Here is a 13,837-nt window from a genome sequence, read left to right as displayed (position 1 = left end):
TTTTTAATTCAATATTATTATTATTATAATTTATTTATTTATTTATTAATCAACGCACGCCTGTCGGCAATATACGTCAATAGAGTATGAAAATTAAATAATATTAATTTATTTAATTATTTTATTTAATTAATGAAAAAAAAAGAGAAGAGAAATAAAATCTTTTTTAAAAAAATTTTTTAAACAATTTTTTTTTTTATTTATTATTATTATTATTATTATTATTATTATTATTATTATTATTATTAAAAGACTTACTTGTTTGTTGGTACATTGGTGAGCGATAGGAAATTATTTCTAACGGATCGTAACGAGGCAAGTATCTGGGCGAACGGGGTAACGATAAGATCTTCGCCATGACTGTAAAATAATTATACACATAAAATTAATTATTCATATAAATTAAAAAAAAAAAATTATTATCTTTCATTTAAAAGTAACGCTAATAAATGAAGCTTTGATGCATTTACTTTTAATTAAAAATTTTATATAAAAGGTCGTGGAAAATTTAAATTCCAAAAAAATGAAAAAGTAGAGGCAATTTGTAGCTTCTATTTATTGACGTTTGGCAAGTGGAATATATATTCATTATTATTATTATTTGGTGTATATTGGAGCATAAATATTTGCATGTACATATATTTTAATACGTGATTGAATAAAATATATTTACATTGAGGCGATGAAAAAAAAATTAGTGTAAATTCGGATTGCACTTTATGAGCTAATTGCGTTGCAATAATAGTAAGGATAATCATGCATCATGACTGCGATACATCGTAGCAATAATTAATAAATATAAAGCAATATGGTCACTTAACTCTCTACAAGTAAGTACTTATATATACAATCCACAATATTAATGAGTAAGCAGCGGAATAAGACCTTGTATTTGTGTTTTCAATTTGTATCGAACAAGCTTACACATTTTTTTTAGAACTTTTGTTGTTATTATTACCATTAATTATTTTTTAATTTTAAATTTAATCACCGCAAGAAACTCGATAAGTTGCCGTTAGATGTGCTCTTTATTTATTTATTTACTGAAAGTAAACAATCTCGGGAAAATACTCTGCATCAAATGGTTTCGAAAAAAATTCATTTTTATAATTCATTTCAATAAAAAAATTCCAAGTAGTTTTCCGTGCAATAATTAATTATTATAAAAAAGTGTTGATGTTTCTCAGTGAAATTTCTAATACAAGTTAGAAAATAGTTTCAAAGTTATTCTTTTCAAATAAATTAACAATTTAATAAAGTTTTAAATAGTTAAACATTTCAAAGTTTTCTCTACATATACAAACTCTGTATAACTTTTTTTTGTAAAATTATTCTTTTGATCCGCTTTGATAAATTCGCTCATCTAAAATTCAAATTTATTTTCTAAATATTTACTTTTAAACTTTAAATAAAAAATCACTACAACTAAAAAAATAGTTTGTTATTTTTTTATTTCAATGAAACTTGTTAAAAATTCAGATAATTTAAAATTTAAAAATTTTCTTCAATTATAATTATTATTAATTTCATTAAAAAAAAAATTAATTTAAAATGATTAATTAATTGTGAAAATTTTCTTTCGCAAAATAATAATTTATAAAAAAAAAAAAAAAAAAAGAAAAGCTAAAAAAAACATTTTTGAGGTATTGTGAATGATTCTCAACAATTCTTTGAAAATTAATAAAATTCGAAGAATCTCAGTAAAATAGCGCAACTATAATTCACCAGACAATATTAAATAACTAAACGAAAGAAATAAATTACGAAAAATAAAAAAAAACTTCCGTATGAAATAAGATATTTAATATTTAATATCATTCGATATGTGATATGCCGACAAGGGCAAAGATTAAGGATAAAGGGAAAAGTCAAAGGTTAAGGTTAACTTACTAATCACGTTTGGTGGGTGAAGCAAAGCACTGTTGCTCCCAAAAAACAGCCCTTCTGGGAGGTCTGGACCTGAGTGCCGACATTGAGTGTGTCCGCGGTAATCCCGCGACAGCCCCCGCTAAATTCCCAACCATCCCGACAACGCGGGCCACAGTAGCATCATCATCGGTCCCTCCCAGCGCAGGGGAGCTCATTCCACCCCCGCATCTTTTCAAGCCGCCCGGATAGAAAATCAAGTCCTCGAGCCCTATCTCCGAAATTTTTTTTCCATCCTCCCCCTCACTTACATCCCCCATTGTTACTCTCCCAAATAACTAACATCAATCATTGATTATCGGTCATTAATGGTTATAATTTATGAATTAATCATAAATGTTATGCAAATTGAGAAAAGTACTCAGAGCATAATCAGAGTCGCAAATTGGATGAGATCTTATTTTATCACATAATCAAATAATTTAAGTGATTAACTCGCCCACATGCACATCCAGAACACAGGATTACTTGTATATACTGTCTAATAATCCTCTTCGTGTTTCACAGTACTCACTCGTGTTAAAATTATTATTATTATTTTTTTTTTTTTTCAAATATTTTAAATTAATGTCATGAATTTTTGTTATTACTATAATTAATTTGCAGATTTTTACGTCTCATTGTGACCCAGCAAAATAAAAGTTACTAATTATTAATTAAATAATAAAAAAAATACTAAATTATCATTTGAATTTTTTTTTTTTTCATATTTTTTGGACAATTCTCAAGTTGTTTGCTCATAACTTTTAAATCTTTTTGTTATAAGTTTTCTTAAAAGTTATTCTTATGCCGCTCTGCACTAACTACTTGGCGCTATTATGAGGTACGTGTCTTTGTGTATATTTAGAAGTCGAGGGATAGAAATCATTACGAACACGGCTACCCCAGTGTTGTAGCATGACCTAGTCTTAATAAATTTTTCTTTAAATATAAATAACAACACTAACTCATTTTTACATTCATAATAATAATAATAATAATAACTAGTTAAATAATTTTTAAACTCAAAAGTAACTTTTTTAAAAATTTATAAACAAATCAATAAATTTTTCACTCGCGTCATATCCTTCCTATTAAATAATTAATAACGATTAATGATTAATGATGCACACTCATCGTCATTTAACTTTCAATTTTTTATTTTATTTTTTTTTAATTATTTAAACAGTGTTTTTATTTTAAAAACTGACTTCGAGCACTAGTAACTTTTCATCCGACACATGTTTAATTTTTTTTTGAATTTGAATTGAAACGTAATCAGAGCCGCGGTAATAAAATCAAAGCTATGTAAATATTAAATTTATTGTCATTGTTGTTTTTTGATTTGATCGAAACTCACGCGAGTCACGTCGCGGGTATCAACGTCGCCATATCGACGGTTGCCGTTACCGTTCACCACGATGTCCAACTGCCCGGGGTCTTCCGGTTTCGCAGGGGATTCGCGATATTATTCCCTCGTGGTGGGGGAGACGGCTCCGTGTTATGTGCTGTGTCGTAGACGTGATTTGCGCGGGAAACATGCGCACCGAGAGCCTTTAATGTCGCCGTCTAAACTTCGCGCCCTTTCGTTACATCTCGGACCCTTTCGTGATATAAGAGAATATCGCTATCGTATCTAACTATTTTTTTCACTAAATTTACGGCAGTGAATTTTTATAATGAATATTTTTTTGCTGAGTATTAAAAAATCAAAATAAAAGATTGAATAATTTTTTTTAATTTAAAAAAATTAATTATTGAAAAATTTAACTTAAAAAATTATAAAATATTTTATTATTCAAATATTAAAACTTTTATATAATAATTAAATTTATAAATAAAAAATAAAAATATTTTTTTTTATTATTAATTTTAAAATGAATTATAAAATAAATAAATTTTTAGAATTGAATTATTTTCTTGAATTAAAGTAATTTTTTTTCTCTAATGCAGAAATTAAAATTTTTTAAAATGAATTTTTAATTTTTAAAATAATGAATAATTGTTCAAAAATTTTTTTTTTTAGTTAAAAAAAATTTAACAAAGTCAAAGATCCTAAAATATCCATGAGATGATAAAAGATAAATCCACAAGTGAAAATATTTCTTATTATGCCTGTACTCTCTACTACTCTTTCAACGAATCTGTTAATATTGATTTTCACGAATTGGCAAGGTTCCAGTTCACTTCGCATGCTCCAAGTACTTGCTTAAGAATCTGTGAGAATCGACAAGTTATCGAGTTTATTTACAGTCACTATTGTTTATATTTATCGTGATTATTCATGAAATGGATCATGTCCGAAATAATTACTTACTACTTGCTACAGTTGTTTTTATTCACAGAACAACTTGCTTACACTTTTATTAATAATTATTACAACTCGTAAATCTTAACTTGGAATCGCGAAAAATTTTTTCAATGGAAGCTTTATAAATGAAAAAATTAAAATTAATACCTAGCCCAAGCCGGCGTAATTAAGCACCAAATAATTAATTAACTCAACAGTTCACGAGGCACACTCTGACCCTCGAAAAACGTGATAACAATTTTAAATATGCTAAATATACTTTTAATTATTACAAATAACTATATTTTATATTTTTTTCACGCTTATAAATAATTAATGCCGTAAATAGCGAGAAAAAAAATTTATTAAAATTTCAAATCTCAGGGTTTTATTGAGCTATTTACTTTTTTTGGTACTTAATGCTAAATATCTGCAATAATTTACTTTTTTTCGTCCAATTATTTATGGAATGTTTTATTGTAAGCTGCAGGCCACGTTCTCGTATTTTTATTTAATATTATCTCTCATTATATTAATTATCTTACGTAATAATTACTTTATTTTAATCCTTATGCAGTAGATCAAAAATAATCAGTAAATTTTTAATTAATGTTTTTAAAATTTTAGACATTTTATATTTTACAAAAATAAAAATATAAATTCTTCCTGAATTTCGTAATCTGATAATTAGATCTTTAAAAAAAAAGCAAACAAAATTGAATGCGAAATTAAAATACCGGATATGCAAATTTCTTACACGAGATAATGATTATTATTATTATTAAATCTAACGATACTCTGTAGACTTTTTGAAACATTAAAACATTTTAAGCCCGTCACAAAAATTTTCAATCTAAAAAATGATTAACTATCGATTTATTTAAATAAATAACTTGCTGTTGAATTTTTTTAATTTTTCAACGGAAATTGAATTTCACTCTGTTTTTCAGAGCCAAATAAGGTCACGTGTAATGGACACTAGCTAACTTCACTTGTTACATAAACTGTTTTTTATATTTTAGTTGTCAAAAACAGTTTTACCCTTCATATTTTATTTAAAGTCATTTTTTTTTTATTGTTTTTTAAAAATTTCCTCACGATTTATGATTTTATTGTTTTAGATAAAAATTGTGTGTATGTAAAGGATTGGGAACAATCTATCGCAGTCATTAAGGCGGTTTAAACATAATAAAGCGACTTACCTGTACGAATCAGTAAAGATCCTGAAAATAAAATTATTTAAAATTTCAATATTCCTTTTTTTGACAACAAACTATAAAAAATATAAATTTTTTATAGATACATGGATTTCCATTTCGCGCAAAAAATCCCCATTAATTCAAAGAATAAAAAAATTTAATGATTCTTTTATGTATTTCCAATTAAAAGAAAATATTTCTTTTAAAATGAAACTCACGTTCTTGTGAATTCTCTTTGTGAGTAATTCAAGCGTGTAATGTGGAAAAAAAGTTATCGGAATATATCTAAAGGAAACGGTGAATTATTTTGATAAAATTTTTTTTATGTCAGAGAAAAGAGTGAAATGGAAACCCCAGGATCCCATACAATCAAAAGCGTTTAAGATAAGCTTTTCTATTCGGCTCAATGGAATTAAATATCCAGTGAAGGTGAGGGAATACTTATCGTATTGAATGGGTGTATAAGAATTGAATTGAATATATAATAATATATTATAGTAAGAAGAAGAAGAAGAAGAAGAAAAACTTAAGTGCTGGGTGATATATGTTTAAAACTAACGCTCAACACGTGTTCTTGTAAATCTTCGAGACGTTTTTGTATTACAATGATAATAATAGCGATATTGCTCGTAGTAAAATGCTTTATCTACTATCTATAAGCGTTATCGTTAAATAGAATCCCTCCGGGCTATAAATAATCAAAGGAAGCTGAGGATAAACAGAATAAGTGCTTTTATAATTTAAACAACCACTAAAAATAAAATTTTACGTTCTTGCTCTTTTTTGCCATGCAGCGAAATATTGCTGTGGAAAGTGCATGTGATCGTGAAATTTTTCTGAAGCCAGAGAGATGAGTCCAAGGAGAATTTATGTCACCTGAATTTTTTTTTTTTTTTTTGTAATAAAATAAATGATAAAAAAATTTTTTCAATAAATTTTAGCTGTAAAGTTTTAAAATTGACAATTTAATATTTTTAAATTATTTTTGAAGGAAAGTAAAAAATTTTAAATTGACCTTCCGGTGAAAAATAGTGGAATCAAAAAGTGTTATTCAATCCGCGCGATAAAGCTGAAACTAAATGAAAGAAAAAAAAATATTGAAGAGGAAACAGAAGCTTTTTTTTAAATATTTTTAGCATAAAACTCTTTTGAATCGAGTGCTGGGAGTAATGTGATAAAAAATTAACGTGACAAATGAAACTAAAATCTGAAATACGAATACCGTAAACAGAACAAACAGAAGGGAAATTAAAAACAAAATAAAATGAGTTATAGTGATAGTGATAAATAATAATAATAATAATAATAAAAAGCGTGGAGTAAGATAATAAATATCGATTACATACGCTCGCTCGATTGGCGGCTCTGTCTCTTTGAACCTGTAACCGAAGTATCAGACAGCAGATGTTATGACAATTACTAGTATACAGTTCAGTGTATTGAGTTTTAAATGTAATATTTGTAATACATGTGGTAAAAATAATTATCTAATCTAATAATAAATACTGGTTCATCGACACCTCGAGGATGGATTCGGAAAGAGCTTAGCACAGTAAGTGACTAAAATTTGTGAACTGACGGAGCAGGGTTCAAGCTTAGCTCAAGCCTAGATGCCGAAATTTTTTTTTTTCTTTTTTGTTTTTAGAAATTTAGAAGTTTTAGAATTAAAGCTAGTTTCCGAATGCAGCCTAAGAAGAATATCAACAAAGTAAAAAGAGTTACATCGACAAATAGAAATGAAATTGAAAGTTGCTGTCGAATATAATATAACTTGTATTGTATTGAGTGACTATAGTAAACAATATAGACATTTATAAGCGGCAGATTAAATGATATAATACATAATTCGCGTAAAATAAGCCACATTGACATATGACATGTACTTGAGCATTCATTAGAATAAAAAATATAAACATACGGTATTAATTAACTGATACATTGTAAATTTCAACCACTTTCATTTTTTTTATTTTTTAGAGCAATTACTGCTGGGATAATTATTAATTAAAATTAATTTTAATTTTTTTTTTTTCAAAATTGAAGGATGAAGAATATAAAAAAATAATCAACTTAAAGAAATAAAATTATTAAAAATAGCAGAAGCTTCTCAATAAAATACAAATAAAAAACCTGTTATCAGATTTAATTATATTACCCACGGCAATAATACTCGATCGGAAAAAGTAATAAAAGAAAAACTATAAAACCAGTCTCCGTAAAATGCCAGTTAAACTTTCGATTCAAGAAAAAAAAACCAAAAAAAATCCTGGATAAATAATTCCTCTATCTCTGTAGTAAAAATATTTAACATTTGAAAATATCCTGACTAAAACCCTCCACCGGTTGCTTCTCAAGCTTTCTTTCGACGTCTTGTTACAAGTAAAATAGAAAGACAAATAAACAAAGTACCTTTCGCTGGCGATAGAGCTGTTTCTTGACATGGATTTGGGTGACATTTCAAAGTCGCTGTCACTGCGGTAGAGAAAGCTTTCTCTTCTTTGAGGCAGATTCTGGAGCACAAGTCCCGCGTTAGGAGATGCGGCTCCAGTCCCTTCCAAAGCCGAACCTCCATTTTCCACATCGAAGCTGAAATTGAAATAAAATACTATTTATAATATCAATAATTTTTGATGAATTATTCAATCCAATTCAATTAAATTAATTAAAACTTCTTGCGTAAATAATGGATTGGATGAAAAATTCAATTTAAATAAAAAATAAAAAATTACAATAGTACAAATTATAATAATGTTAAAAATAATAAATAAAATAGAATAATTATCTTCTTTCCTTTTAGTTTTTATGTAGTAATTTAAATTTGTTCATGAGATTTATTTACAGGCCGCTGCTTGGAACTCTCAGTCTTCCGGCAATCCACGCATAATGCAATACAAATACAATGAACGAACCGGACTTGTGCATTTTTATTAGCATTAGTGTTAGCATTAGTAATAGTTTTACCGATGTGATATGTGATGCGATGATTGCCGAGTTACGCAACTAAACCGGCACATCATTACTTCCATTGTCAGTGTAAATACACACACATAGTGTAAATACGTACGAATATACATATATAGACTGGTAGTATTCATCGATTAAATAGCCTGTTGCCCGCTACCTAATGTATACTCAATTGTTACTCCAACTACATTATATTAATTGAATTTTATTTATAAATTATTACTATTATATTACTTTCGGTTTATATATACCAGAGGCCTCGCTCACATAGTTTTAATTATAATCGCTTTGTTTTTGCTTGAAGATCAATGTAAAATCTCTTAATTTTTAATAAACTTGTTTTTAACTTTGTTTGTTTTTTTTTTTAATACTTAATATCTACTTCACGTTCATTGTCATTTTAAATTTGCGATAAGAAATACAATTAACAACTTACTTAAACTACTGTATTTGGACTCTAACTTATATATTATGAAAATATTTTCAAGTATTTTTTTCAAGTTTGTTGTTTTTTTTTATTATCCTCGCGCTATTAATAAACGATAATTGCCGGTAAGTGGTTTTAGAAATACAAAGAAATATTTGAGAAGAAAATTTGATGCAGGAAATAAATAAAATAGTTGTTTTTTTATTTTTTATTGTAGTGAAAAAATAAAAAAGAAAAATAGAATAGAACAGTAGAGAAATTTAATTAATGTTTTATTAATAGAGGAAAATACTTGTCAAAGAAGATCATTTTATTATTGTAAAGTTAGAAAGATATTGTTATAAGTTATAAGAGTGTAAAAAATATTTAATTCCTGCAATATAGAAGAAAAGTTTTATCATCTTTAAGAAGAAGAAATATTATTTTTATTTAAAAAAAATAAAGCTTATTTTAATTTATGATTACTTAGAATAAGTTGTAAATATTATGGTATGAAAAAATGTCAAGAAGATTTTAAAGTTTTGCTGAAAAAAATTTTTTTAAATATATGAAATATTTAATTAAAAACTTTTTTTTGTTTTTATAATCCGAAAAAATTTTCCATAAAAAGATACAATTAAAAAAAAAAAAGAGAGATGCATAATAATAAATAAAAAAAAAAAAAAAAAAGGTATAGGTATATCGTATTTACGTAATAAATAAGCAATGCCGGCGTGACAACAGCGTGGTTCTGCGTGACATGAAGCCCTCTCAATTACAGATACATACGTCTTTTAGCCAATCAATATTGACCTTTAGATTGTAGATCCAATAATTTATCAATAGACTGATTATTGTTACTATTATTATTACTCCGACTATTATTATTTCCGGAAACGTATAATTTTACAAAATTATTATTATGTGGTATTTTTAGCTGACTACCGACTAACAATTACTGAACCGAGCAACCTGGACAATTACCGTCACAAATCAAGGCATCGGGTCACAATATCACAGTGTCACATAACAACTTTGCCAAGTAACTAAAATTCAAATTACCAAAGCTACATCATATCATTTTATATCAAATATGATATGAGATACATGGGAGAGAAGAACTTACGGGACAATGTAGAGAATTCTAGGGTGAGGCTTGGCCCGCGATAAAGTCGAAACGCACCCGCTGTGTCTTCTCAAAGAGGTTGATACCGGAAGTGCCATTTTCATAGCACCCGAGTCTTTGAATGAAAACCGCGGGCTTTCTCCGGATGCTATCAAAACTGCATACTCGTTCATGTTCATAAATCATTTTATTTTTTTCTTTTTATTTTTTTACGATTTATCCATTCGAATTTTTTTTTTACAATTATTAATTTAATTTCTATATTATTACTGAATTTCTAATCACGACACAATTTCACTTTCATACATTTTTCACTTTCTTTTTTTTTGATAAAAATTTTTCCAATCAGATCTGACCTTTTTTTTTTAGCTAAAAAATATTTTTGTTTATGATAAAAAAAAATTGTAATATTAATAATAATTATGCTAAAGGTGAAATAATAAATAAACGCATATATGAATTTATAATTCGAGATTCGACTTGCAAAGTCGCGTGCCAGCGCGATACTGACGAGATACCAGCACTCACTAACATATACATATGTATAGTTTATAGTTTATAGTTATATAGTAAATTAGCCTGTTCTCAGTAGCTTGTATTTTATTAAAAACTATACAAGCTCAAATTTAATCGCTAAAATTGCAAACTCATCAAATAAATAAATATGAAATTTTTTTAATAAGTACTATGTAATAATTTGTCCTTTAAACTTTTAAAATTAATTCAAAGTAAGTATTAAAAGTCTGGATTTTTCTTCTAGAAAATTTTACTTCAGTTTGCTGTTTAATAAAATTTTTTTTTTAATTTAAAAATTTATCAGTAGTTGATTTTGGTTCGTAGAAAAAACAATAAAATGTATTATGTAAATAGTTAAGTTTAACAAGAGTTGATTTATTTCTGAGGACTTTCGAGAGGCAATAAACGGTGAGATTTATTGAACACTCGGTTATCATTATTTAGTTCGGTATCTGATATTTACTCTGGATATCTAATACATAGTTGATAATTAAACGAGTGTAAGTGGCTCTGAGTTGCTGCTAAGCGATAGCAGAAATATTATTTTTTATAATTATCAAGAAAATTCTAGAGTAAAATGGTAAAATAGAAGAAAAAAAAAATTGGAATTTTTTGCGGCGTACAATTCGAGAGATTTATTGCTTAGCGCTTTTGTAGTTTGAATAATGGAATTATTACGAGAAGTTATGAGAAGAGATTAAATGGCTTGGTGCTGCCGTTCACAGGCAGCGTCATGAATCACTTAAAGGGACTCGAGAGATAAAACAGAGGGCATTTATATCGATCGGTGCGATGAGTTATCTTCTCTTTCATACTATGGATCTTTGAGAGACCAGAAAGAGGGTGAATTTACTTTCAAGAAGATAGAGTGAAGAGAGATTTATATTTGTTGAAGACTTCAGTTATTAGTAATGAGAAAAATATTTAAGAGACTTGAAGGGTTTTTAAATTAAATTGTAGGTCAAATATTGGAGATATAGAAAAATAATTTTTTGTAGCGAATGAAATTTTCTATAAAAATATTTTTATAAATTTTTGTCTTAATGTTTAGAAATAATTTAAATTTATAAATTTTCACATTTGTTTTGAAAAAAAAAAGAGGCTTCGGAAAACTTTGCCAGAGCTTGTTTTTAAAATGCAGATCGTATTTGACTACCGAACGATTTACGAAGAAAAATACTGAATATTGAAAAATGTAAATTTTAAGGTTTTTTAAATTGAAAAACACTTCCCGAGAATTTGAACGGCAATGCGGTTTCCAATATAAAAAAAAAATTTTAGATATGCATTTACCTCAATGGGATTACGTCGATCTTAAATTATCGGAAATTTTACATTATATATTTTTCTAGCGACTCTCTTGAGATTGGATTAAATCAAGCCATGAAATATTAACGTATTTATATTTTCGCCATAAACCAGATTACCAGGGTGTAGGCGAAATCAAAGCAATAAAGGGAACTCAATCATCAGCTTACCCTAGTGTAGTCGTACGATATATAGGTTACAGGTTATAAACCACCTAAATAACTCTAGAGAATAACATCCTAGTGTATCGTAATATCATGATCCAAACACAACTTGATATACTGAATACAAAATAGCATCAATACCATAACGATATTCCATGACAACTTGAGATTTTATTATGTATTGTATTCTGTATCTGACAACTAATATATCTCCACCTATACATTCTTGCGCTATGAAAATATTTCCTTGTACTTATTTATAGCCATAATATTTTTATAGCATCTCTAAAAGAAAGCGCTGAAATATGTTTACTAAAGCTTTATTTATTCTTTTTATTATGATTAAAAATAGATGGAAGAAAAATTAGCTTATTTTTTAAAATTTTCTCAATTTTATAAAATTAATAAAATCTACTTTTTTTTTTTTTTTTTTTTTTTAAATAGAATATTAAAAAAAAATTATAGGCACTGAAATGTTTTTTTTTTTAAATATTCAAATACAAAATAAACCTCTATTAATTCGATGTAATTACCTCGAAAGGTATAAATTCACCCTTGGGCTATTGGAAACTAGAGTGATCACTTTCGCACTAAGTTAATTAACGGATATTAATAGCGCATAAATTGAGACATGTAAATTCAAAATCCGTGAATTATGCAGAGTCTGGAGTGGATTTAGTCTGATAGATATCTTCAATATTGAATATATTTGTATAATAAGTAGTACAAATGTGTAGGCTTTATCAGAATATATATTTACGATACTGTTAATAATTGATAATTAATTTAATTGTTAAATAAAATTCCTTTTATCTGAATAAAATATTAGATTAAATTATAGAATGTATTTGCTCGAGTTAACATTATTTGAATCAATGAAGCTGCTAACTTTCGAGCAGTGTCGCAATCAATTCTAGCGTATTATATGAACCAAGTATGCTTTTGATTCAAAGCTTGGTCGGATCTGGTATATAGAACTAACTGTGAATCAACTTTGAAGCTTTTGCAACCACAATTTTCGTCTAAGTTCAGTTTAGATCTGGGTTTTGATGAGGTATATATAATATAAAATATTAAAATGAAAATTAAATGAAATTCCAATGAACTGATCAGATGATTTTTTCGGGTAAACTTCTCTTTGGTATTGGATTAATATTAAGAGAGCGTTTTTTCCGATCGAGTAAACTTTATAGTGCATAAATTTTAAACGGAGAGAAAACTTTTTCCACTTTATTTAAAATTTAAATTCCCTGAAATTATTGATTTAATCTTGTGTTATAAAAATGAATGGTACTTCTATAGGTTGATTTAATTATCTTTCTCTTTTTACAATATTTTTTTTTTCCAACTTAAAAATTCAAGTGATGTCTGGCAGTTAAGCTGCGGCATTATGCTTATATTTTTTCAATCCCGTACAATGGAATTGAAATTAAATATTAAAAAAGATTGAATATTCTTTATTCAATCTTTTTTTCATAAAACGTTTCTTCAGATTGTTATGGATTTTGTTATTTAAATAATTATACTGTTTTAAAATGCTAATATGAATTTTTATCTTCGGGAGTTCCACAATTTAAAATCTGAAATTTTTTTCAACAAAAAGAATATAAATATTTAAAGCAAAGCACCAAATGATTTGATACCTTGATCTTGTTGTATTATTTTAAAGCAATTTGACCCCTAAATAGTGATTTGAATCCACGATAATTGCCGTGCAAATATTCTTAAATTTAAAATATTTACTTTTTTATTATAGCGTCTAGTTCCTACGAAATACAGACCAAAGTATCACAATCTCAATGTTACACTACAAAAATAAAATATTTAATTTAACAATTTTCTTGAATCTGAATCAAGAATTTTTTTCTGAAATAAAATGAATTTTTTTTATGACTGTAAGCCTTAATACTATTAAAGCCGTAAAGAAAAAATGTTAGTAAAGACACAGAATGACTGGAG

At 26.9% G+C, this 13,837-nt stretch overlaps 1 protein-coding gene across 13 annotated transcripts in view; it reads right to left on the bottom strand.

Moving 5' to 3' along the window:
* Dnc (phosphodiesterase dunce) overlaps positions 1–13,837 on the bottom strand; it is a 77,562-nt gene that overhangs the window by 9,656 nt on the left and 54,069 nt on the right. For 6 of the 13 annotated variants that reach the window (XM_074254116.1, XM_074254117.1, XM_074254119.1 and 3 more), the window contains 4 exons: positions 7,804–7,980; positions 6,741–6,773; positions 5,398–5,418; positions 259–360 (listed from right to left, as the gene is read on the bottom strand). In XM_074254116.1, the coding sequence (XP_074110217.1) occupies positions 259–360; positions 5,398–5,418; positions 6,741–6,773; positions 7,804–7,850 (203 nt within the window). In that variant the 5' untranslated portion in view covers positions 7,851–7,980. Of the gene's footprint in view, positions 1–258; positions 361–1,890; positions 2,902–5,397; positions 5,419–6,740; positions 6,774–7,803; positions 7,981–9,476; positions 9,499–9,890; positions 10,365–13,837 lie in introns of those variants that run through there. The other 7 variants (XM_074254122.1, XM_074254111.1, XM_074254118.1 and 4 more) reach the window with 6 other exon arrangements.

This window comes from Cotesia typhae, unplaced genomic scaffold, assembly GCF_013202065.1.
Source record: "Cotesia typhae breed Kobodo isofemale line unplaced genomic scaffold, CoteBio_Ctyphae scaffold_13, whole genome shotgun sequence".
In the NCBI taxonomy this organism is placed as follows: Eukaryota; Metazoa; Arthropoda; class Insecta; order Hymenoptera; family Braconidae; genus Cotesia; species Cotesia typhae.
The sequence above is the reverse complement of the archived record's forward strand: the minus strand, read 5'-3'. Positions and strand labels throughout refer to the sequence as shown.